At 55.9% G+C, this 25,578-nt stretch overlaps 1 protein-coding gene across 1 annotated transcript; it reads right to left on the minus strand.

Moving 5' to 3' along the window:
• Nucleotides 1-868: 868 nt before the first annotated feature.
• Nucleotides 869-23,820, minus strand: IL17REL (interleukin 17 receptor E like). The gene is made up of 16 exons (XM_032416927.1): nucleotides 23,719-23,820; nucleotides 19,412-19,439; nucleotides 5,726-5,875; nucleotides 5,392-5,501; nucleotides 5,040-5,154; nucleotides 4,753-4,797; nucleotides 4,372-4,511; nucleotides 4,116-4,187; nucleotides 3,981-4,035; nucleotides 3,388-3,551; nucleotides 3,278-3,322; nucleotides 2,938-2,995; nucleotides 2,577-2,740; nucleotides 2,364-2,444; nucleotides 2,030-2,171; nucleotides 869-894 (listed from the first exon to the last, which is right to left on the minus strand). The coding sequence occupies exons 1-16, from the start codon at nucleotides 23,818-23,820 to the stop codon at nucleotides 869-871; spliced, it is 1,497 nt and encodes a 498-aa protein (XP_032272818.1).
• Nucleotides 23,821-25,578: the final 1,758 nt, after the last annotated feature.

Raw genomic sequence — 25,578 nt, forward strand, 5'->3', positions numbered from 1 at the left:
TGGCAGCTCAGGAGAGGCGGCCTGGTGGTCCTTGGGAGCCAGCATGACAGTCTGTGGGGCACATCTGACAGCCCAACTTCCGGGTGGCCCCCGACCTGGGGTGTGGAAATCCCACTGCAGGGCCAAGGGTCCCTCTGGGGTGGCCCTCGGAGAGTGTGATACTTGGGAGAACGGCACATCCCGGCAGGGGCGCCTGAGGCCCCAGGAAGTGGCCAGCCTTCCCTGGACGGGCCGGGCTGGGGGGCCGGAGAGTGGGTGACCTGAGCTCTGGAAAGGCTGGTGCAGGGGGTCAGGTGGATGCCCAGCCTGGGCAGTAGGGGCCACCCAGCATGGGGACCGCGGTCAGTATGGGAGTGCTCTGGGCGGGAGCTGGAGGTGGTCCTGAGCCAGCTGAGCTGCAGACCGTGTGGGGTCCCACTCTGCTCTCCAGAGCCCTGGGAAAGCTCTGGCAGCCATCAGGCAGCGGCCAGGCCCTTGTCCTCGGGCCAGGGATGGTGGCCACAACCACAGGCGGTCCAGAGGGAGGCCGCACCAAGCTGAGACAGGGCAGGTCAGAGGCCAGGCCATCTGGGAGAGAGGGCAGCCCAGCCAGCCATTCTGTAGGCCTTCACCAAAGGGGTTCAGGAAGGGGCTGAAAGTCCTTCATCTGACCCAAAGCCCCGGGCCCAGCCTGAGGGCCCCCAGGGAGCTGCGCCTCTGGGGAGCCGGAAGGAGGCTGGCCCCACAGCCTGGGTTCAGGTGAGCCACCTCCAAATTCGGAGGCCTGGCTTTTGCTGCCAGAGGCCTGGGGGCCCAGAAGTGAGCTGGTCTCCGCCGCACCCCAGCATTCAGCCAGGGCACTCGCTCGTCCTTGATGGGGCTCCTGGCCTCAGTCTGCTGTCCCCTGGGTGGCAGCTGGAAAGAGAGGAATGGGGGCGCTGGTTCAGCCTACCCAATGCCAACCTTGTCTGGGGGCTCACCCTCCTCCAGTCACCCCCCGACGGCAGCAGGAGGAAGGAGAGGGAGCTGCAGACCCCAATGCTCAGGGCTCACTGGGCAGGGCTGCCCAGCCCTGGAGAGCCAGTGCATGGCAGCAGGCCAATGTCCCGCCTTCAGGGGCAGTCCACCTGGACCCCAAAAGCAGGATGCACTCCCACTTGAGCCGGGCCCAGCGCCTCTGCTCTCCGGCCTGTCCCTGGGGTGCTGGGACCCACCCAGCGCGGCACCGGAGGCTCCGGCAGTGGCTGAAACCTGCTCCCAGGTCACCGGGCTGGTAGTGGGTGGAGCCCCAGTCCAGACACAGGCCCCCAGGGCGACGTCACCCTTTGGGCTGTGATCTGCTAGAGGGGACCTTTGCTGGGGAAGGGGACCCAGACTTGGCTGAAAAGCTCCTCTGGGGTTGGAGGAGGTAGAGGACACAGGTCTAAGAGACGCTCCCCAGGCTCTAGGGCGTTTCCAGTGGGGCAGGGGGCAGGACTGGGGCTGCCCTGGAGCCTGGAGACCTGGGCCCGCCGCTGGCCCCGCCCCCGCCCCCGCCCATCCCCCTGCGGGCCCCACGGCTCCTGCAGTCTACTCTCCGCTCAGCAGCCAGAGGGCTCGTGCCCATGCCTGCTCCCCACTTACATCCCGTCGCCCCTCTCAGGACCCCCAGGCAGAGGCCACCCTCCTGGGCCACACACAGAACCCCCATGCTTAGCTTTGTCTCCTGCTAAGCCCGAGGTCCCAGGAGTCTGGGCCTAAGTGACTTGGCTGGGTGAAGCGGGGCTGAGGGACATCCCGAGCTCCTGGACAGTTGGAACCAGAGCCCTGGTCAGGCGTGGTGGACGCTCAGGAAGTTCCTCCCCCACCAGTGGTGCAGTGACATGGGGGATGGGCGCTTGCAGTGGACCTCCAGGGCCCTTGACCTCCCAAGTCAGGGGTGGGGCCAGGCCGATCTGCCTTCGCCTTGGCTCAGAGCCTGGCCAGACTTCCAGGCAGGTGGCCCCTCTGTCCCCCACCAATGCCCAGTCTCCTGTGCAGGGCTCACACCCCCACCCTAAGCGTGGGAGACAGGGATCAGGCTCGGAGCTGAGGTTGGAGTCCAGCCCTCGGCCTCCCGCAGCCCTGGGGCCCGAGACCCAGCGGGGGCACTCACTGCACTGAAGGTCACAGAGCTGCTGGGGGGCGGAGAAGAGCACATCGGTCCTCCAGCCCTGTGGGCGCGGGGCAGCTCGGTCAGCCCAGCCTGCGGCCTCCCCCGCACCCTGACTGCATCCCCCAGAGCGACGGCCTGGGGAGGCTGCTGGGCTGACAGGCCCCCCGAGGAGCTTTGTTGGTTGATGACAGGGAAGCAGGTCTGGGACTGGAGTAGGGGGGTGGGGGCTGGGTGGGGCAGCACCACCCACCTGGATGCAGGTGCCGGGCACACATGCCTCGTCCCTGGGAATGTTCACAAAGGCGACCACAGGGTCAGCCGTGAGGTCCCCCTGGGTGGGAGAGGGGTCGGTCATAGGCAGCGGGGTGGGGGGGGACTGGCTCACACAGCGGAGTGGCCTCCAGGGGCTGACTCAGGGCCTTGTGGACAGGAAAGGGGGCAGCCCCCCTCCCACCGGGCTCACTGAGGCCAAGGGGCGGGCCGTGGCCAGGAGAGCCGGGCGGCAGGCGGGGGGCCGTGACTTCCTCTGGCGACACAGGTGCACCTGGAAATGGGCAGCGCTGGGCGAGAAGAAGGTGACCCGGAGGTGGCCCTGAGAAGCTGCTGGCTGGACGGTCATCTTCCAGGCTGTGGGGTAGAGGGCTGAGGCCCAGCACCGCCCCCCCCCACTTGCCCTCCTCCCTGCCACTGACCCAGCACCCTGTCATCCCAGCTGCCTGACCCAGACGCATCCCGGGAGCAAAGCAAAGGGCGGTATTTCCTGCATCCGCAGGGCAAAGGCCCCAGGCCCGCCTCCCCGCCCTGCCGCCCTGTGGACAGCTCACCTTGGAAGCCTCGCTGGTGGAAAGGGCACCTCACCCAGAAGCCCCGGCTGGTGGAGAACTGCAGAGAAGTCTTGAGGCCTAAGGCCGTGGCAGTGTGCGGGGCTGGCTGGGGGCTGGGACAGGCTGGCCTCCTTCCCCCGGGTTCCCTTAGCTCCACCCTCAGACCAGGATGGGGGTCGGAGGGGTTCCTGGGAGGCGGCACCCCAGGGCTGGGCAGGGTCTGGGAGTGTGTGTGGCTGCATGCCCCTGCCCCCGAGCCCCGGACCCCTCCACCTCCTCCTCGCCACCCCGCATTACGTGCTGGTCGCGCACAGGGCAGGCTGCGGCCTGGCCCACTCACCTTCAGGCAGAGCTGGGGCTGTGTGTCCACCAGCGGGTACTGCACCTGCGGGGGCTCAAGTCAGGCCCCGCCATCCACGCCCAGCCCCGACCCCGCCTGGGGGTACTCACCCTGCCGTGTGCCGGCCGGCCGGAGCGCTCCAGGCTGTGGCAGAGGGCCCCTGGCCCCGGGCGCCAGCACAGGCTCACGTGACCACTCACGGGACAGGCAGGCTCCCAGCTCAGGGCCTGGTCCCCCGGCTGGTAGCGGATGGCGTCCCACAGGGCCTCTGTCTCTGCAGGGACCCTCGCCCAGGGGCTCAAGTCAGCGGAGCCCCCGCCCACGCGTGTGTGCGTCCCGGAGCAGAGCCGAGAGCGGGCAACCCTCCTCCGCCCCTCGGACAGCCGCTCTCCGAACACTTGCTTTTGCACGCGAGCCAGGCCGGCGCGCGTGCATCCGCGTGCACTGGGCGCGTGCATCCGCCCCGGGCGCACACGCGCTTGCGCACCCACGTGTCTACTCACAGACTGCCACACGAAGGGGCTTGCCTGGGACTCACCTTTGGCTACATGCCGTCCACGGCAGGCTCATGGGGGCACGGGGCCTGTCCGCACGCTGCCTCCCCACTGCGTCCCCCTCCGGCTGAAGCCGGCCGGCCCCCACCCTGCCGGGCACGGCTGACCTCCTCTCCCCCCACCCCTACTCCACACCATAGGGCACTTGCCATCTTCGAAGGGACAGGCCTGCATCCGCACGGCGTCAGGGGTCGCAGACCAGCCCTGCGGGAGGGGCTGGGGTCAGCGCAGGCCCTGCCCCCCCTCTGTCCCCTCCCGGCGGTGAAGGCCACACTCTCACTGACCTCAAGGCACAGGCAGGGCAGCTCTTGACTGTAGGGCAGAGACACGGTGCGGGACATCCTGTTCACTGTCACCTGCGTGGAGTTGAGGGCTTAGGGGCTGGGGGCCCAGTGGGTGGGACTGGGCCAGGCTGGGAAAGCCTGAGGTGGGGGGAGGGGGAGGGGCGTGGTCTGGGGGGCTGGGCCGTTGGGCGGGACGTGGGCAGGGGAGTGTGGTCTGGGCCAGGGGGCGGTGTCCAGGGCTTGGGCCTGGGCTCACCCGCACCGGGGCACCCACATCCTCGCAGGTGAACCACTTGAGGCAGAGCCGGACGTAGTAGTCGGGGGCCCCGGGGGCCTCGGGCACCTGGACCAGAATGACCTTGCGGCTGCGGTCCACCCAGTAGGAGAACTTCTCGGCTATAAAAGGGCGGCAATTGGGGGCCACGCTGGGACTAGTGGTCATCAGACAAAGGTCTCCACCCGTCCTGAGAGCCTCCAAATGGTGACCCCTTGCTAGACCCAGGCATTTGGGAGTCGCCCACCTGAGGACCCATCATGACTTCCCAAGTGGGGTGGGAAGAAGACCCCCATGGGAGGGTGTGTGGGGGTCTCCCCAGGGGCTGCGGGGCTGCAGTCCCACCTGAGGACGGGGCCTCACCAAAGCAGACAGGCACGTTCCTCCCCACGTCCTCGTCTCTGCAGTCTGCAAATGGCACAGCAATGGGGGACCCAGCCACTCTGTCCCCAGCAGCTGTACCCTAGTCGAGCCTCTGCCCTTGTGCTTTACAGAAGTCTCTCCTCTCCCAGGGAGGCTGTGCCCCCAAGTGAAGCGAAAGGCGCTTGCTGCGAGCTGCCCAGCATGGGGCTCTGCCTCCTACCTCAGGGGTCCCACCCCAAGTTGTCCCTAGTGGCAGCTGTGCCCGGGGCCGGCCCATGAGCTCCCACCTTTCACATGGTACTGCTTGTCCAGCTGGACCCCACAGAAGTGGGGGACGGTCTTCAGGGTGACGTAGAGGCTCTGGGCCACACTCACTTCGAAGCAATCAAAATGCACCTGGAGCTGGGCATGCACAGGTGTGAGCCAGGTGGGCCTGGGGTCTCTAGCTACCCATCCCTGGCCAGGCCAGCTGCACCTCGCATAGCTGGAACCCAGGAGAAGTGTCCCCTGTCCTCAGGCCTTGGGTGGATCGGGTGGATCCAGGAAGGGAGGGCAGCCAGGAGCAGCCAGGAGACAGCTGCTCCTGCCTGGCAAAGGCTTGGGGCAGGACCAGCAGGTCTGGGTCAGGCCTGGCCTCACCTGCCGCCCCACCTGCCGTCGACCGGAGGCCCTGGAGACCCTCACACTCTGACACTGAGTCTCCTGGGTGTCGAGATTCATGGAGCAGGCCTCCAAGCCCCGCAGGCTCTCTGGGTGAAGGGAGGGGCCAGACAGAGCTGGTCAGACCAGGGCAATGAGTCCTCTTTCTTCCCCTCCTCTCTGGGAAGTGCACTTAGCAGGGTCCCCCAGCCCCACCCTGCCCCTCCAAGTGTTGTGGGGTTAAAGGAGCCGGGAGCCCGCCACCCCGCTTCCTGGGTGTTCCCACCATCACAAGCAGCATGGCCCCTCCCCGCCCCCCGAGGCTGCCTCTCACTATGCAGTGTGAGGGAAGCCTGCACGCGCAGGAGCAGGGAGCAGCCCTCGTGGGGGGCACACTTCATGGCAGTGGAGAGTGTCAGGGCCTTCAGGACCGACGGGGACATGGACGTGGGGGGTTGCCGGCAGAAGCTGTTAAAAATGTTCCCTGGGGAGGAGAGAAGGAGGGTGAGTGCCACAGGGCTCCCCAGTGCCTGGGTAAGGCTTTGTGGGTGGCCCGGCCAGGGGAGGGAGCTCTGGTAGGGCATGTCTGGGGAGGGGTCCTCACTATCTTGCCGCAGCGCAATCAGCGAACAGTGGACCCACCCTGGAGCCCGCTGTCTTCGGGCGTCAGGAGCGGGGCCGGGCTGGGGAGCAGACCTGAGCGTTGGGGGCAGCCGGCATGGGCTCGGGGGGCCGGCCTCCTGACAAGCTGGCAAGCCCATTGTCACCCTTCAAAGGCCTGCGGGGGCACCTGGGTCATGACCCCCAGGTCATCGGAGCCCAGGGCTCTGTTCACAGGCCAGCAGCTGGACTGGCGCAGCTGAGACTGGCCCCGGGCCTCGGTGGAGCTGGGGTCTCACTTCCAGGCACGGGGCTGAGCGCGGGTGTGGCCTTCGCTTGGCCAGGCTTGCAGCTGAGGACTTGGAGGACAGCGGGGTTAGCTCCGTGAGCCGTGGAGCCCTGGGGAGGCCTGTGCCCCACAGCGTCAGCAGCCCAGGGGCCCCCCCGCACCCAAGGCTGTGGCCCATCTGCAGGCACGAGAGATGGCGTCCAGGCCTGGTGCTATGGGCGGTGGAGGACGTAACCCCGAGGTGGGACCGCGTGTCCAGGAAGGGGAAGGGGTGTGTGCTCAGTGGGTGCTTCGGGGGCCCAGAACTCCCAGGGGCCCCCAAGGCAGACCCTAGGGGATCTGTCAGGAAGATCTCGCTGGGGCCAGAACTCCAGGGGAAGTGCCGGCACTACGGAGGAGAGGGACCCCCCTTCAGACCAGGCCAAACTGCTAACTCGCAAGTGAAGGGGGAACAGAGCAAGATGGCGCATCCAAGACGCCTCCGCGGAGAGACTGAGGCCGAAGTGGACGCTCCTCAGAGGCCCCAGCCCTGAACTGAGGCAGGACTTGAAGGCGCAGAGCAGCTGCCCCTCCTGGGGCCCGGGGCCACAGGCTGTTTCTGCTCCAGGACCTTCTCCAGCGACATGCAAGCAGGTGGGCTACGGAGAAGGCAGGTTGCCCCAAAGCCAGGTCTTTGCAGGAGGCAGTGGGGCTGGACGAACATGCTGTTAGTACTCGCCGTGGAGCCTGTCACCCGACAGAGCTCACACGGACTGGCTTCAGAAAGAGACTCAAAGGGACAGCAGGAATTACAAGACCCGAATATGTTCATGGGAAAGAAATCCAGTTCTGTGGATCCCACTGTGGCCTAGACGGAGTCACGGAGATCAGCTTTACCCTCCTGCCTGACACAGCCTGGAAAACCAGGTAGAATACGTGCAGAATGGTTTCAGGACACAACTTGATGAAAACTAAACTCACAGATCCAAGTTGGTGAGCGCTAAGTATAAGAAAGATGGAAAAAATTACGGGGCACACCATGATCAATTCACTGGAAGCCAGGGGCAAAGAGAAAATTGTAGAAGCCACCAGAGGAAAAAGACATGTTATGTAGAAGGAACGAAGGACACGAGAACAGCAAGTTTCTTGTGGGAGAAGGCGGAAGAGCCCCCAAAGTGCTGAAGACAAGCCTGCCAACCGGGAGCTCTACCACAGGGAGATGTCTTAAAATAAAGGGTAAATAAAGACTTCTTTAGCATACAAAAGCTGATGGAATTCCTCATCAGAAGATCCACACTACCAAAAAAAAAAAAGTCGTGGGATGGACCCCCGAGTGTCAGACTCTGCACTCAGCACGGAGTCGGCTTGAGATCCTCTTTCCCTCTCCCTCTATCCCTCCCACTCGTTCTCTCTCTCTCTTTCTCTGAAATAAATAAATCTTTAAAAAATAAAATAAAATATGTCTGGAGAGCCTCCCAGTATTTGGAAACTAAACAATACACTTCTAAATAGCCTTTGGGCCAAAGAAGATATGAAAAGGGAAAAGAGAAATTACTTTGAACTGAATGAAAATGAAAAGACAACATATAAAAACATTTGGATGAAGCCAAAGCACTATTTTTAGGGGGTGATTTATAGCACTAAACTCCTATATTAGAAAAAAAAATCTCAGGGGTACCTGGGTGGCTCAGTCGGTTAAGCGTCTGTCTTCGGCTCAGGTCATGATCCCGGGGTCCTGGGATCGAGTCCCACATCGGGCTCCTTTCTCAGCGAGGAGCCTGCTTCTCCCTCTGCCCCTCCCCCCTGCTTGTGCTCTCTCTTTCTCACTCTCTCTCCCAAACAATTAAACAAATAACCTTTAAAAGAAAAAAATATCTCAAATTAGTGACCTCAGCTTCCACCTTAAGGAACTAGAGAAAGAAGAGTAAATGCACCCCCTTAAACTAATGCTAAATTACATGTCAATTATATTTCAAACTGGAGAAGAAAGAGTAACAAAACCCAAAGTAATCAGAAGAAAAAAAATAAAGATCAGAGTGGAAACCAATGAAATAGGAAACAGAAAAGCAACAGAGAAAAGTCAACAAAAGCATATGTTTAAGAAAAAAATACTACCAGTTCTACATGGATTTTTCCAGAAAACCAATGAAGAGGGAATAGTTTGGAACTCATTCGCTGATAACAAAACCTGGCAAAAACATTACAAAAAGAGAAAACTACAGATACCTCATGGCCATAGAGTAGAAACTCTAAACAAAATTTTAGTAAATGGAATCCAACAACATATAAAAGGATAACACATAATTACCAAGTGTGGTTTGTCCTAGAAATACAAGATTGGTTCAATGTTAGAAAATCAATCACTATAGGGCAATCCTCTCGGGTCCCCTCCCTCTTTGGGAGCTTTGTACTCTCACTCAATAAACCTTGCTTTGCTGCCTACCAAAAAAAAAAAAAAAAGAGAGAAGAAGAAGAAGAAAGAAAAAAGAAAATCAATCACTATAACTATGTTAACAAATTTTGAAAAACACATATGATCATCTCAATAGTCATAGCAAAATTATTTTACAAAATTCAATATCTATTCTTAAAAAAACTCTCAGCAAACAAGGAATGTAAGGAAATGTTCTCAATCTAATAAAGGTCTTCTATGGGAAACCTATAGTTAATATCATGTTTGCCAGTGAAAAAAAGATTGTTTTCCCCTAAGATCAGGAACAAGATCAGGATCACTGCCCTGATCACTTCTACTCAACATTGTATTAGAGATCTTAGTCAGTGCAATAAGGCTAGAAAACAAACTTCCTTTTCAGTTTGGAAAGAAGTAAAGCTGTCTTCATTCACAGATGACATAGTTGTCTCTGTAAAAATATAATGGAATCTACAGAATGAGTTTAGCAAATGCAAGAATCAAGATCAATATACAAAAATACACTATATTTTTGTATACTAGTAAAGAACAATTGCAAATTGAAATTTAAAAAATACCATTTACAAGAACATAAAAATATGAAATACTTGGAAACAAATTTGACAAAAGAGGTATAAAATCTATGCCCTGAAAACTACAACATATTGCTGAGGGAAATTAGAGAAAACCTAAATAAATGGAGAGGTACACTGGACTCATGGGGCAGAAAATCAAAATTGCTAAGATGTCAATTCTCCCCAAATTGATCCATAGATTCAATGAAATTGTGATCAAAATCCTCTTTGTAGAAGGCCTTTTCCCCCCCATAAACTGACAAGCTGATTCTAGAATTCACTTGGAAATGCAAAGGATCTAGAATAGTCAAATCGTCTATGATAAAGAAGAACAAATGTGAAGGCAAACACTGCCTAATTTTAGGACTTACTATAAAGTAATCAAGTGCAGGGATGAGGACAGTGTGGTATTAGCAACAAGATAAACAAATGGATGGAACAGAATAGAGTCCCCGAAAAGACCCACCCATGTATGGATGATTGACTTTCCACAAGCATGCTAGGCTGCCCACTGGGAAAGGGACAGTCTTTTCAAAGGATAGTGCTGGGTCAACTGGATGTCCATATGCAAACAAACAAAAAAGAACTTTAATCCATACCTTGCACTACATGCAAAGGTCACTCAAGATGCACTGCCGATTTAAATGTAAAATTTAAAACTATAACACTTTAAAAAACTGGTAAAAAAAAATCTTTGTGACGTTGAGTTAGGCAAAGATTTCTTAGCTACAACACTGAATCATGACTGTCAAAGAAAAAATTGATAAATTGGACTTCATCAAAATTTATCTTTGAAAGAGAACGAAAAGACAAGTCACAGGCTGAGGGAAAATACTTGCAGATCGTCTATCTGGTAAGGAACTTGCATTCAGAATCTGTAAAGACTTCTCCAAATTTAATAATAAGGAAACCAACAACCCAGTAAAGAATAAGATCTGAACAGATTCTTCATATAGAAGATAAAAGTGGCCAGTGAGCACATGAAGAAATGCTCAACATCAGTTAACATTAAGGAAATGCACATTTAAACCACAATGAGTCAGTATTAAGTATTAGAATGGCAAAAATGGACAGGACTGACCATACCTAGTGCAGATAAGGATGTTGAGGAATGAGAATCCTTGCACACTGCTGGTGGGAGCGTAGAATGTCACAAACACTTCTTTAGAAGTTAGATATGCACCTACTGTATGCTACAGCCATTCCGTGCCTTGATATTCACCCAAAATTAACGAGAAAGGCTTGTCTACGAATGTTGATAGTGGTTTAATTTTTAGCAGCCCAAAACCCAAGTGTCCATCAACAGGTGAGTGGGCAAACAGACGGTGGTATAGCCATGCAATGGAACGGGGTTTTGACACGACACACGGAAGAATTGAAATACCATGATGCTGAGTGAAAGAAGCCAGACACAAGAGTACCCCTGCCTGATTCCATGCATATAAAATTTTAGAAAATGTGAGCTAATCTCTATGGAAAGATACGTGGTCGTCCATTATCCTGACTGTGGTAACAGTTTCGCAGGTGTACACGTATGTAAAACCTTAGCAAATCGAATACTTGGAATGTATACAGTTTGCTTTCTGTCAATTTATGTCAATAATGCTACAGGGGCACCTGGTGGCTCAGTCAGTCAAGCGTCTGACTCTTGGCTTCGGCTCAGCTCATGACCTCAGGGTCATGAGATCGAGCCCCACATTGGGCTCCGTGTGGAGTCTGCTTGAAACTCTCCCTCTCCCTCTGCCCCTCCGCCTCCTTGGGCATGTGCTCTCTCTCTCAAATAGATAAAATAAATCTTTATTTATTTATTTGAGAGAGAAGGAGACTGAGAGAGCATGAGCAGGGGGAAGGGCAGAGGGAGAAGCAGGCTTCCTGCGGAGCAGGGAGCCCGATGCGGGGCTCGATCCCAGGACCCCGGGATCATGACCTGAGCCGAAGGCAGATGCTTAACTGACTGAGCCACCCAGGAGCCCCAATAAAATAAATCTTTAAAAAAATAATGCTATAATGTAATTTCCTTCTTCCTGCCCATCTACAACGTGTGTAAGAAGGCGGAGAGTTTCCAAACTCCTCCCCAGGATCGGTGAGATGTCATACTGAGCTTGGCCTCATAAGAGGGGGTTTCTCCCAACTCAGTTTAAGTTTATAGACGATCAAAAGTGGGAAAAATAAAACAATAAAACAATAATTTTTTTTAAAAAGCTTTAAGCACACAGAGCACAACTGTCTTCACCCCCCATGAGCTTCTCTTCACCATGTCCTCAATAGCCAGGGTGGCAGACCAGGGATGGGCCAGGGGGTTGCAGGCTCCTGACACCTTCTCCTCCCAAACTGATGGATATTAAACAAAAAATGAATAGCTGAGCTGCCTTTCATGATCACCATGTGCGGGCAGTTATAAACAGAGTCAGTGATCAAATCCTCCCCTACTGGTCCAAGTTCTACACAATTGCCCGCATCCGGCATGGCCCCTGCCCTGTGTCCTTGGCCCCCTGATGTCTTGGAGCCGATGCGAGTACTGTGGGATCTGATGGACTCTGAGCCTTCGGGAGGGAGCCTGCCCAAGGGTAGTGCTGGAGGCAGAGGAGGGGCCACCGAAGGAGGCGGCCAAACCTCCTGCTGTCCGCAGACTTCATGGTGAAGCCGAGTGCTCAGCCGGTACTGTGGGGCCTGGTGCGGGGAGTTCTGTCCCAGGCCTGATGTTCCCTCGCCACAGGGGCCACCGTGGAGCTTCGCGCTGCATCCCTAAGGGAAGCCACCTGCTTCAGAGTCCTCTTCCCACCCACAGGCACCTCATGTGTGTGAAAATGTCTTATTCTCTGCAAAGAATGAGAAATCCACATCTCTTGACCTTTTCTGGGAGAAAAAAGAGCAGATCTACTCCAGCCAACCAAGAAAAGGACTAGAACCAGAATCTAAAAAAAAAAGAAAAAAGGTAGAGCCGTAGCAGAGAAAGGCTGGTGGGGAACCTGGAGTATAGCGAGCTATAGAGAGGGACAGGTGCCTATTGCAGACTAAAATGTGTCAGAACAGGCTCTTGTCCCAAACTAGCTGACAGACTGGGGAGGATACAGAGTGAAGGAGAAGAGGTACGAGCATATGCTACGTCATCCGTGGTGCAAAACAGGGAAAACAAGTGATGTCACTCCGTGGAAATCATCGTGAACCCAAAATTTATCATGAAGACTCGTGGGAATCTCCCCGTGGGAAAAGTAAATATATTCAGTCTTTTCAAAGATTTAAAAAACTGCCGCAGAGTCTTACTATAAGAAGGCTTAACAGATGTATTTTAAAAAGGAGAAATGGGAACTCAGAAGGAAGAAGTGGGTTACAAAAGGGAACAGTGAACCCAGGGATTGGTAAAACTTGGTGGTGAATTTAAATTCCTATCGACAAAGGAAGAGGAGGAGAAAGAAAGACTTTCATGTGTTTAAAAACAAGTTGGGAGTTTCGTTTCCCATAATACGCTAGACCAGGCTATTTGGACCAACTCTACTGCTGAAAACAACCAACACTGGAGAAGAGACTAGGCTTATAAAAAGCTTCACGAAAACTTGTGAAAGCTGATGAAAGAATCAGGATCATCAGGCCAAAGCCTGAGAAACGGCAGAGGGATGCACAGGAAACCACCCCTGCCGAGGGCATCACGGAGCTCCCCCACTATCACCCTGGGTCAGGGGCAATTGGGAGGAACCCCCCAACCCCGGGCCCCGTGGGGTGGCTACTATGAGCACGCAGGGAGGAACGGAGAGCTTCCCACAACCTCTGGTGGGCCTGGGTGCGGGTTCCCAGCCCTGGTTTGCATCTCTAGGAAGGTCCAAGAGACCTCAGTCTGTTTTTTAATGAGAAATGGTCCTGACAGTCACACATGACCTCTGAGTACCACTCAGAAACAAAGGGGAATCTGGTCCGAGGGGAACCTCCTTCGTCCTAGGCCCTGGGGACACCACGAGTCATTTCTGGAGGGCACTGAGCGGGCATATTGCAAGATAAACTAATATGGCAGAAAGCAAAGCACGAGAGCAGAAATGACAGGCCACAGAAAGCCCCACAGAGCCTTCCAGTGACACACGAATCAGATGTGCACTGCAGACCAGCCACCCTAAGACAAGCTTGAAAGTATGCGCGGTGGGAAACAAAAACTACGAAGAGAGACCAAGCATGTTCACAATAAACAGAGTTTCTAGAAACGAAACCCACAGAAATAGAAATTAAAAATGCAACAAATGACTTCAAGAGTAGACTGGACCTCACCAAAGAGAGAATTAGTGAAGTGAAAGATCCCAATGAATGATCCAGAAGGCAGCAGAGAGACAAAAAGACGGAAAATATAGCAGAGACATTAAGAAATGAGGAGAAAGAAGTAAAATGGCCAAGATGTCCCCAAGGAAGGGAAAGAGGACAGACAGGGCTGATGGCTAGCTTTTCAAAGGCTCACAGAAAAAAGTAGAAGTATAGGACAGTCTCCTGTTGAATATTGCAAAATCCTACATAAAACTTTAGCAATTTGATTTAATAATATATTAAACATGACTGGATAGGATTTGTTTCAGGACTCCACGTGCAGTCAACATTAGAAAATCTATTAGTACATTTCACCTCATTGAAAGATTAAAGGAGGAAAACTGTATGATTATTTTCACAGATGCACAAAGTTTTCATAAAGTTCACTTCCTATTCATGATAAAGAATGTTTAAAAAACACTGGGTGTTATACACAAACAACGAATCATGGAACACTACATCAAAAACTAATGATGTAATGTATGGTGACTAACATAACATTAAAAAAAAAAAAGAATGTTTAAAAAACTAGGAAAAGAAAGGCACTTCTTTGTCTAGATGGAAGCCATCTATTTCAAAGGCCCCATAAGCCTGGTAATGACTGGTAAGCCTTGGGAGTCAATCCCATAAATATCAGGACTAAGATGAGGGCTCCCTATTCAACACTGTCCTGGTGATTGGAGCCAGGTCCATAAGACCAGAAACAAACATGGGTTTATAAACTGTTAGTCATCATTTACAGAATACGTGATTATCTATATACAAAATCTTAAGAGACTCAATGGGAAATCTATTAGAAATAACAAAGAGTTTTTAACAAATGTGTTGGATACAAGATCAATATACCAAAATAGCATTGCTTTACACCAGCAAAACCAACCAGAAAATATGATAAAATAAAGAAACCATTCACAGTATCCTTCAACCTCTGAAGAACATAAATAAAAGCTTTGAGGAAGACCTAAACAGTTGGAAAGGCGTACCATCCGTGTTCATGGTTGGAAGACTCAACTCTGATGAGATGTCATTTCTGTCTCAAATTAATCAATGTATTCAATGCAAGTCTGATAAAAATGTGTGATATTGTGACTTATAATAAGAAATACGTATTGGTCTGTGCCCATTATCTGGTACAGGGATCCTAAAACCCTTGGAATTTCCCAAGACCTAAGAGCCAGCAGGGTGTCTTTTGTTGTTCATAACAAACCACTTTCAACCACACCTGAATTTATGAGGTAAGTTTTGGAAAGCCCCTAAGGATGGGGACTGGTTGCCAGGGAAACCAACCACATGATGACCTCTGTGGAGGAGAGAGGAGCTGGAAGTCCAGTCAATCACCAATGGCCAATGCATTTATCGATCGTGCCTATGTAAAACCCTCCATAAAAACTCTGAAGGACAAGGTTTGGAGCGCTTTTGGGTTGGTAAGCACGTGGAGATGGGAGAGTGGCAGCCCCAGGAGGCATGGGGGTCTCCGTGCCCTACCGCATCCCCTCTACCTGGTTTTTCTCAAATTACATCTTTTTATAATAAACTGGTTACCTGGCAAGTAAAATGATGCTCTGAGTTCTGTGAGCCAATCCAGTAAAGTAACTGAACCGAAGGAGGGGTCGTGGGAGCCTCTGATCCGTAGCCAGTTGGTTACTTGCTGCTGGTGTTTGAAGTTGGGGGGCAGTCTTGTGGGATGAAGCCCCTAACCTGTGGGCTCTGAGGCTAAACTGATGGTCTATGTAACTTGGAACTGAGTTAATTGCTTGGTGATATTAAAAAATACACACATTGGCTCTCTCCAAAATAAAATAAATAAATCCTTTTCTAAAAAAATGAGGGGGCACCTGGGTGGCTCAGTCCGTTGAGCATCTGACTCTCAATTTTGGCTCAGGTCATGATCTCAGGGTCCTGGGATCGAGCCCCGCCATGGGCTCTGCACTCAGCTGGGAGTCTGCTTGGGATTCTCCCTCTCCCTCTGCCTGCTCCCCCTTGCTCACACACTCTCTCTCTCTCCAAAATAAATAAATACATCTTAAAACAAGACACACATTGGAAAATACGTCCCGAAACTCTCAGTAAACTTGACAATCAAAAATTCATATTGAAGAAGTGAAGGCGTACAAAATGCTAAGACCCTTTTAAAAAGCTTTTTATTGTAAAAATGAAATTTAGATACTGAAAAGCTCACCAAAAAATCATAGCTTTGTGAATTATTACAGAGCAGATGGGCCAGACAGCCGGTCCCCAGCTAGTCCAAAAGCCCCTTCGCTCACCCCAGAACCAGCATGCTGACTTCTACAGTAAAGACTTCTTTGCATTTCTTTATGGTTTCATCACCCAGATGTGCCTCTTCACACACTAGAGTTGAGGCTGTGCCTATTTTCCAAACTTGGCCTATCTGGTCTGCCGCTTTACCTCCATGTCTCCTCCTCCTCGCAGAATCAGGCTCTGTGAACTGCCAGGCGTCTCGGGGTGCAGCTCAGCACCCATCCTCAGACCCCTGTATTTCTGGCCAACCGGGCAGCAGGACCCAGAGGCCTGGCTGAGCTCAGGGTCCAGTCCTTTGGCAGGACTAGCGCTGGTGTCAAATGCCTGCAGGAGGGCGGCATCCTGTGTCTGGACCTGCGCCATGTGTGATGCTAGCTGTCACCAGCACGCGGAGACGCAAAACAGTGATATCATTTTACCGTTTTGTTTCCACTCATCAGCTGGAATACTTACTCCAAGCTGGCATTCCAGAAGAAAGACAGGATCAAGGCTTCATTCCCAGTTTTCAAGGTGATGAGTTGGTTCCCTGTCATCCACAGAAGGTGAAGAGTTCTCTTTATTTTTAAAAAACAAGATCATCATGAATACCTGGGTTTACCCATGGGTTGCAATTTATTGCAATTCTTATTTTTTTTTTTTAAATCTCATATGATATCCTCTTGGCTAACGGGAGCTTCTTTAGGTTGTCTCCAAGTACTTTTTTATTTTTTAAGATTTTATTTTTAAGTGTTCTCTACACCCAGGGTGGGGCTAGAACCCACAACCCCGAGATCAAGAGTCACTTGCTCCTCTGAGCCAGCCGGGCGCCCCCGAGGACTGCTGACATGTATCATTGACTTTGAGAGCTTCTGTGCTCTCTGGCACGACAGATGTCCCGGGTTCTTCTTGTACATTCTCTGCCCCAGGCTGGGAGTCAGCCACTTCTCTTGGAAGCCCTGCCTGGTTTCTTTTGCTGGGAAATGGTATTTGATGACCACAAACTGGACAGTAGGGAGGTTCCTAGCATTGTAAGTTGTCTGCTCTTTTTGCTACATGCCCAAAAAGATTTTTCGCTTTCTCTTTAAGATCCGGTCATTTTACTAGAATATGTTTTGGTGTTTCATATTCAAGATCCATATTCTTGGGTCCATGGTTTACCCTTATAATACCCAGTTTCAAGAAAAAATTTTAATCTCCTGAGAACTGTAGTTCTTAGTATTTTTTCTGTCGCCTTAGGTTTTTTTTTTTTTTTTTTTTTTTAAAGATACTATTTATTTATCTGACAGAGAGAGAGACACAGCTAGAGAGGGAACACAAGCAGGGGGAGTGGGAGAGGGAGAGGCAGGCTTCCCACTGAGCAGGGAGCCCCATGCGGGGCTCGATCCCAGGACCCTGAGATCATGACCTGAGCCAAAGGCAGACGCTTAACGACTGAGCCACCCAGGCGCCCCTGTTGCCTTAGTTTTCTTCAGCATCTGTATTTTGGACATTCTTGGCCTATCTGCAACACTTACCATTTATTCAAACATCATTTTAATCTTTTTTTTTCATTTCTTTTTATTTTTAAAAATGTCCTCATTTTCTTCTTGTATTTCTGTTGGATGTTTAATATTTGGTCCATTCACTCTTGGGTTCTTCTAATGTAGTCTTCATCTCTGAAGTTATTTTTCCTTTATTTCTAATTCTGTGTGTTGTCACCTCACTTCCGAGAATTTCTAATTTTTGCTCATATGCATCATTTTCGTGAGTATTGAAAATTATTTTGAAATGAAATGTTACAGTTTGGGGATTTTTTAGCATGTCTTTCTGGTGCACTTCCATTGTCTTTGGCATGTTATTTCTATTTTTCATTATCATGAACTGTCTGGAATTTGTCCTTGATACCATTCCGCTGATTCTGTCCCTTCGGAATTCAAAAGCGGGAGGCTCGGTTCCGGCCGCCTTTCCAGCCGCACAGCGCCCTCTCCCGTCGTGTCCGCGCAGCGTTTAGAAGCGGGCTGGACGGCTTCGCCGGTTTCTTAGCTCGTCCCCCACCCGTCCACCTCTCCGTCCACGTCCGTCTGTACCTCGTCTCTCGCCTCTGCTGTCCTCGCTGTGCTCAGTCTTGGTGGCACCCCCATCTCCCCCGTGTGGGGCCGTCTCACCAGGGGTCCCGGAGCTGAGGGGGCGCCGACTCCCCGCTCCCGCCGCGGGTCTGGGTGGGGGGTCAGGTGCGCTCTCCCGCTCCCGCCGCGGGTCTGGGGTGGGCGGTCAGGTGCGCTCTCCCGCTCCCGCCGCGGGTCTGGGGGGGGGGTCAGGTGCGCTCTCCCGCTCCCGCCGCGGGTCTGGGGTGGGCGGTCAGGTGCGCTCTCCCGCTCCCGCCGCGGGTCTGGGGGGGGGGTCAGGTGCGCTCTCCCGCTCCCGCCGCGGGTCTGGGGTGGGCGGTCAGGTGCGCTCTCCCGCTCCCGCCGCGGGTCTGGGGGGGGGGTCAGGTGCGCTCTCCCGCTCCCGCCGCGGGTCTGGGTGGGCGGTCAGGTGCGCTCTCCCGCTCCCGCCGCGGGTCTGGGTGGGGGGTCAGGTGCGCTCTCCCGCTCCCGCCGCGGGTCGGGGGTGGGTGTCAGGTGCGCTCTCCCGCGGGCGCTCCCCGACGGCTGGGGCCCCCGCCGTCCCCCGGGCGCAGCCGCAGGTAAGGCCCTTCCCCTGGGGGCGCGGGAGCGAGCCGCACCTCAGTGCCACCCTCTCACCACTCAGTCTGCACCTGCGGGTTCAGGGACGCAGGCACACACGGTCGCCGCGCTCGCCGCACAGTTTAGGAAAAGAAGGAGCAAGGAGAGGCCGGAAAGGAGCTGAGATCAGAGGCGTCAGGGAGCCGCCGCGCGGCTGGAAAATCAGACCCAGGCTGAGCAGTTCGCGGTGCGGCCGCAGATGGGTCTCCAGGCAGCAAAACATTACAGTTGCGTCCCTACCTCACACCACAAGTGGAAATAAACCCTATGAATTAAAGAGCTAAATGAAAACAAAATGTTAAAACCTTTAGAAGTACAGCGACGCTGGAAACATACCTACCACCTCAGGGCAGGGAAGAATTTCTTAAAAGATCCCCCCAAATCCATAAAGCCCCTTAAAGAGGAGACTGGTAAATATGATCACATCAAAGTGGAAAAGTTCTGAATGGCCTCAGGAGGCCAAAGGGAAAAAGAGGGAGGAGCTCTGTGAGGCCAGGAGCACTCCGGAGGGACATTCGCAGCAGAAGCCTCCAGCCCCAGCCCCACCCTGGGGTCACCCGGGTGCAGCAACAGCCACGAAAGAAAGACAACAAAGCTATGGTTAAATGGGTGTCATTTTGCATTGGACAAAAATGCAGAAGTTGATAAGGGGAAACGGGGGTTTCCATATATTGCTGGTGTGTCCACTTTGGAAAAAAAGGTGGCGTCCTCCAATTAAATAGGAATGGGACTTCTATCCGGCAGGTGCACAGCTGGGCGTGAAGTGGGGGCCTTGCCCATGTGCACCAGGTGCTGGACAGGGACACTGGGGGACACTCTGTCCTGTGAGGCGGGCAGGGGGAGGCCAGTGGAGTGGCAAGGAGGACAGGGTGACCCTGCTGACCAGGGTGTAGGAGGACAGGAAAGGCAGCTTGTTCCCATCTGCCCGAGATGTACTCACGGCTCGCTCGGCTCTTGCAGGTGAAGCCCTGGGGACAGAACAAAGAGAGGGTGAGAGGTCAGCCTGGCCACTTTCTGTCCTACCCCTGAATCCAGCCCCAGCGGCCAGGAGAGTCACATGGCCCTTCACTCTCTGCAAGGGCCTGGGGACGGGGGTGCCACGGTCCAGCCCAAGGCCCTGCAGATGGTGGTCATTCAGTAAATGGGTGACCTGGACCCCATGGACTGGGGAGCCCCATGTCCCCAACTACATTCCCAACTTCTGCTGCTGGCATGGGCCCACCCATCCATTCTTTAGGGGAACACTGGTTGAGTACCTCCTAGACACTGATTAGGTGCTGGGGTTCTGGAATAAAAGAAAGTGGGGAAAGAGCCTGCCTTTGAGGAGCCCACATTCTGAGATGCGGACACATGCCAGAACGTAAGCAAGTTACACTTTATGTTAGATGTTGAGAAGGGGTGAGGGGGAGGGGTATCAGAGGAGCCGGGTGGGGGGCTTGGGGGGCCGGCAAATCTGCAGGCTTGCTCAGGGGAGACTTTGTTGAGGAGGTGACGTCACGCGAGCTGCCCGGGGCAAGGGCAGCGACCGCATGTGAAAAATCCCTGTCCAGGCTGTGTCCACCCCCGCCCCCCCAACCTGATGGAGGGGGCCCGCGGGAGAGGGGCCTGGACTGGGGACCAGGTTCAGTTGGGGCTCATGGGTGGCTGGACGGCCAGCCTGCGGGCCTCACTTTGGTGGGTGGGCGGTGCTGCTCCACAGCTGAATCTGGGAGACTGAGGTCAGGGGGGCTGCCCTGGGGGCCCACAGGGGCAGGGTGGCCGGGGCCCTGGGGCGCCAGACTGCTCTGGGCCCGCTCTCCCCAGCGACACCACAGGGCAACAAGGAGCAACAGTGATGTTGACCCTCTGCTCCCTTCCCGGAGGAGAACTGACCCTTCCAGGACCCAGGAAGCAGCCACAGCTTTGGGGGGGGGGGGCGTCTGGGCAGAGGGCCTGCACTTCGGGTGGCACCCAGGTGGGAAAAGTGGGACTCCAAGCCTGTCTGCTCCTGCCCTTGGATCTGTGGACATGCCGCGACAGGTGGTTCCATCCCTTTCTAAATACTTTTATTTCGGAATAGTGCTAGATTTACAGAAGAGGCATGAAGATAGTCCTGAGAGTTTGCCCGAAGCATCGGCATCTTACAGACTGATGGTGCGTCTGTGAAAACTAGGGAACTGGGGCCAGTGGGGGATGACTAAACCCCCGCACCGTTTGGACGTCTCCCAGTTTTGCATGTTTTCTGTTTCTGTTCTCAAGGTCTGTTTTCCCTTTCACACCGCTTAGATGGAAGGGCTGAGCCCACCTGGACACCCTCTCCTCAATGCGACTGGGCAGTCCCGGGGAGCACAGCGGCCCAGGGGTGGGAGGGCAGGAGGGGGCAGCCCAGTCCCGCGAGCCCTAGAGACGCGACCGGCAGAGCAGGACAGGGCCCCATGTGCAGCCCTGAGCACGTGCGGGAGGGGCAGTGCTGGGGTCCTCGGCCACCCTCACTGCCTCCCTCAGCCTTGGCATCCACTATCCTACCTGCGACCTGAACCTACTCCCCCCAGTCCCAGAGCTCAAAGACAGAGAGGCCCTGCTGGTTGCCCCAAGGTTGAGGGCATGCGTGTGCCCTGGACAGTGGGCACCGCCTGCCTGCCGGGGCCTGCCCTGTGCCCGTGCCCAGAGCCCCCATAGCCCTGGAGATGCGGCAGCGTGGTGTCTAGTGGAGGGCTGGTGGCTGTGGTCTGGCGGTTGGCCCTTCAGTGCCCAGACCTTCTCCTCTCAGGGACACAGGAAGAGTGACCAGCAGGGACAAAGATCAGGCCAAAAAGCACCTGTGGGTGCCCCAGGGTCCCGGTGTACCAGGAGCTCGAAGGGAGCTGGGAGTGGCCGGGGGGCGCAGGGGAGAGGGCTGGCTGCGTGCCCAGGGGCCCGGAGGGGGGTCCGGTCGGAGAAGTGGCCGCACCCCCAGCTCCCTGGGGTTTTCCGCTGGGCTTCTCGGGGCTTCCCATGCCAGGCGTGGAGGCTGTCTGTGGGGAGGGACACCCCCACCCCCACCCCAGGCACACGTCTTGGGGCGGGACCTGAGTTCCCTCCCCCACCAGCACCCGAGCTGCCCCCGGGCCTCAGCTCCAGCTAGAGGAAAGGACCTGCCTGGGTTCCTGCTCCATGTGGCTCCCCGCCTGCCTGGGCCGGTCCCCTCCGCACAGCCCAGGATGCTGGGACCCCCCAAGCCGCCAGGCAGGGCCCCCTGATGGCCCCATTCAGCACCCAGGGCCCCTGCCCCTGACATAAGCATCGCCGGTGCTGTGATCTTCTGCCCCTGCCCCCCCAGCTCTCCCAGTCAGTTCAGCGAGAACGACTTTTCACCGAACACTTGCCAAGGCCCGGAACAGTCCTCCTGTGGGCACCTGTGGGCTGGAGGGGTCTCTGTGCAGGCGTGGGGGAGGCCAGAGGCTGCCTGTCCCCTGGCTTCTCCAGCTCGAGTTGGATCCCTCAGCGGCAGCCCCCATCAGCTCCCTGCCTGCCTCCTCCCCACCCCCAAACCCCTCCGGGCAACGCCTCCAGCACCCCTCCCCCACCCCCTCGGCCCGGCTCCCTCCCCCTCTCCCCCAGCCCCACCCCCAGCAGGGCCCCCAGGGCTGCAGCTCCCAGGCTCCGTCCAAAGTGGTGCCCAGGCCTGGCCCTAACTGTGGGGTCAGCAGCAGCAGGGCAGAGAGTCCCTTTCCCTCTGCGGCTTGCCCGGTCCCCCCTCCAGCCCTCCTCTCCCCTTACCTCTCCTTGCTTTCCCTTGAGGATTCTTTCTCCTCCTCACTGCCTCTGGGTCTGGGGGCTCAGTCCTCTCCCAGCCTGTCCCAACATGGGACCTCGCTGGTGCCTCTTCCCAGCCCCGCTCGCACCACCCAGCTGCCCCTTACCATCAGCTCTCATGTCTGACGGGCTTCTCAAACCCCACATTTCAAAACCAAGTTGCCTTCCCCAAAACCTGCCCCCCCAGGCCTCCCACCTCACGAAACATCTCCAGCAGCCCAGACCTAAAGTCATGTTCTAGAGTCCACTTTGATTTCTCCTTGTCCACCAGGATCCCCAGGGGATCCAACTCCACCCGCAAAGTGCACTCAAAGCAGCTCCCTCCCATTCTCCACCTTCACTGTGGGACCCAGGTCACCCCCCAGCCTGGACCCAGCTGTTTCCTCTGCACCCACGGTTCCCACCAGCAGCCAGAGGGAGCCTCTCCCGGCCCCCCACAGGTCCCTGCACCTCTGATCTGAGCCGGTCCCCCAACCTCTGAGGCCCTGCCTGACCCCCCAGCCACCCCAAGCCTGCTCTGTCCCTTGCTGAGCTCCCTGGACCCTCTGCTGGACACACTCCCAGGGTCTGTGGAGCTGCTGTTCCTCCCTGAGGAGGATCGGGTGTCCCCAAGTGTCCCCCAGGGTGGCCTGGGCACCGCCCCCGAAGGCACACATGAGACCTCACCCCAGGCCACCCCTGGTTTTCTCAACAGTCATCACCACCTACATTTTGTTTTGTTGTGCACTGTACCAGTTAGAACACTGGTTCCCGAAGTCACGGGGCACAGAGCAGGTGCCCCAGGTTTCCTCCAGCCCATGCTCTTCAGGTTCTTTCTGTGCCCCTGTCCCTGCTGTGTCCCCCAGTGACCCCGGGACACCTTCTGGGCTGTGTCCCCACTGTGCCTTGACCAGTCTTCTGGGACCCAGGAGCCCTCTTTATGGCAGGTGCTGCCGGAACGCCTCCCTCAGGCAAGGTTGAGTCAGCCTGCCCTGCAGTGAAAAGTCCAGGGAGGCCGCCGTTTCCAAGCTGTGCTCACCCTGCGGCTCCCTCCTGTCCCGGAGGAGCACATTCCTGCAGCCTTTCCTTAGCAGGGTGTCCACACAAGCCCCGACACCGTCCCACGCCCAGCACCTTGGATGATGAAACAGGGCTCGCTGAAGCCTTGAGGGGCTCTGGGGGGAGGACCGGTCGCGGGCACATCGGCTGGCCCTTCCCACTGCGGCGCTGGGCAAACAGGCCCTGGACCAGAGCTGCAGGGTCAGCCCCACACCTCCCAGGGGTCCCCAGGCCCCTGTGTCACCCACTGCCCCAGGGCCTCCTGCCCCCCTTGCCTGTCACTGTCACTCATGTGCTGAGGAACCAGGCCAGTGCTCACCTGTGGAAGAACCAGGGCCCCTCAAGATGAGAGCCTAGGAGGTTCAGGCGCTCCCGTGAGAGCAGGAAAGGCCGCCTAACCACAGGACGGGGGTCGCGGAGGGGGCAGGAGCTCACCTGAGAACAGGAGAGGCCACATTCTGCAGTCTGGGGGACAGCCAGGCTGTGGTAAGTGCTCCAGGTCAGGGAAAGGAACACCGCGGCCGGCCCAGCTAGCATCTGGCCGGCGTGCATGGGGGTGAGACTGCAGGATGCCCTGGGGAAGCTGCTCCTTGCCTTCCCAGCCCCAAAGACAAATGGGAGGGTCTTGAGTGAGTTTGCTCCCTGAGGCAGACACTCCCCATCCTGATGGAACAAAGCCCAAGTGGGCTGGCCATAACCACAACCCCATAACTTCCTGCCAGGTCCTGGCTTGTGCAATGGGGCCTCCAGACTCTGGCCAGATGCCCACGCAGTTTCTAGGATGCCAAAGGAAGCATCTGGAACCTTGAGTCTCTGGGGTTCCAGGTACCCAGGTTCCCCATGGGGCTAGCCGCTGGAGCAGGGCGCTGTCCCACATACCCCACGGCTCCTGGGTGTACCCCTATGTCTCAGGCACTCATCTTGATGGTGGGGGACAGAGGGTGGCCAGTAGCCCTGGTTGTTCAGTCCAGGTGGGCTGGCGAAGAGCGGGAGTCCTCCCAGGGGACCGCATCCTGCAAGTGCTGGCTCTAGCCCCAGCCCCCGCAGGGGAACCCTCTCCCGGAGCAGGACCTGGGGCTCCGCACCACTTCCTGAGGGTGTGCATCACCCTTCTGGACTCGAGATGCTCAGCCCTCACCCCAGAGGGCGCCACCCTGAGGCCCGACTTCCGCTGAGGAATCACTCTGCGCTTTTTTTGCATTTGATTCTTTCTACACGTGAACGTTTGCAGGCAGAAGCTCATGGTGCCCCATCTGCTCCAGCCTCAGCCTGCATGTGGGGCAGCAGGAAGGTAAGATGGAGCTCAGGCGCTCCTTTATCTCCTCCCTCCCAGGGCAGGCCCAGAGTCCCTGCGTCCGGCCTTCTTCCTGCATCTGCTGGGCAGGTGTGAGCACCTCTGGCCCTGGGAGGGCACCATCCCATGAGTGGGGGACACATAAAGTGATACAGGGCTGAGGATCTGCCTGGAACCCCAACAGGGCACCTCAAGTTTGGAGGGGAGCTGACCCTGAGGGGCATCATCCCCAGCCTGGGCACCACAACACGTAGGCGGGTCCCGGGGGCAGCTCTCAGTGCAGGCACGGCCACTCGGGCCAGAGTGCTCCTTGAAGTGGACTCAAGCCCGAGACAGGAGCGAACTCAGGAAGCACCATGAAGGAGCCTCTGGCCCACGGGATAGGGCTTGCCAACAAACGTCACCCCAGACCATGGTTCCCACCCCCCTGCCACTGTGGCCTGGGCACCAGAGCCCATACCCCAGCCTCCCTCCATCCTGGGCAAGTGCCTCAACCCTGCACCCACTTGGGATACGGCATGTGTGGGTTGGGACTTCTGGGGTCACTGCTAGGCTCTGGGCACCCCATCCCACTGGTGAGGTGGAGCCAGTGGGGAGGGAGTTCTTGCCCCTGCCGCCCAGTGCTCACGAGGCCACGATGCCCAGGAGCGAGTGCGCCTGAAGCCTGCCTGATGTGCTGAGGACAGGCTTGCAGGTCCAGGCTCACCCAGGAAAGCCAGGGTTGATCTTCCCGCTGTCCCTGGTCTAGCCAGCACCCCTGGCCCCTGGGTCAGCCAGATGGGGTGAGTCAGAAGAACCCGTCCTGCCCCAAGGGGCTCCCACTGCACGGGCCCAGACCAGGCAGGGAGGATGCAGGCCTGCTCCGTCGGCTCTGAGGCCCAGGACGGGTGCTACAGCAGCTGCTTGCAGCTGCGAGACACGTGGGAACGGCTGTGCCACGTGACCTCACGGGCAGGGGCTCTCCCGGGAGCAAGGAGGCCATGTGGCCACCCAGGCCCTGA

This window comes from Phoca vitulina, unplaced genomic scaffold, assembly GCF_004348235.1.
Source record: "Phoca vitulina isolate PV1807 unplaced genomic scaffold, GSC_HSeal_1.0 scaffold19, whole genome shotgun sequence".
In the NCBI taxonomy this organism is placed as follows: domain Eukaryota; kingdom Metazoa; phylum Chordata; class Mammalia; order Carnivora; family Phocidae; genus Phoca; species Phoca vitulina.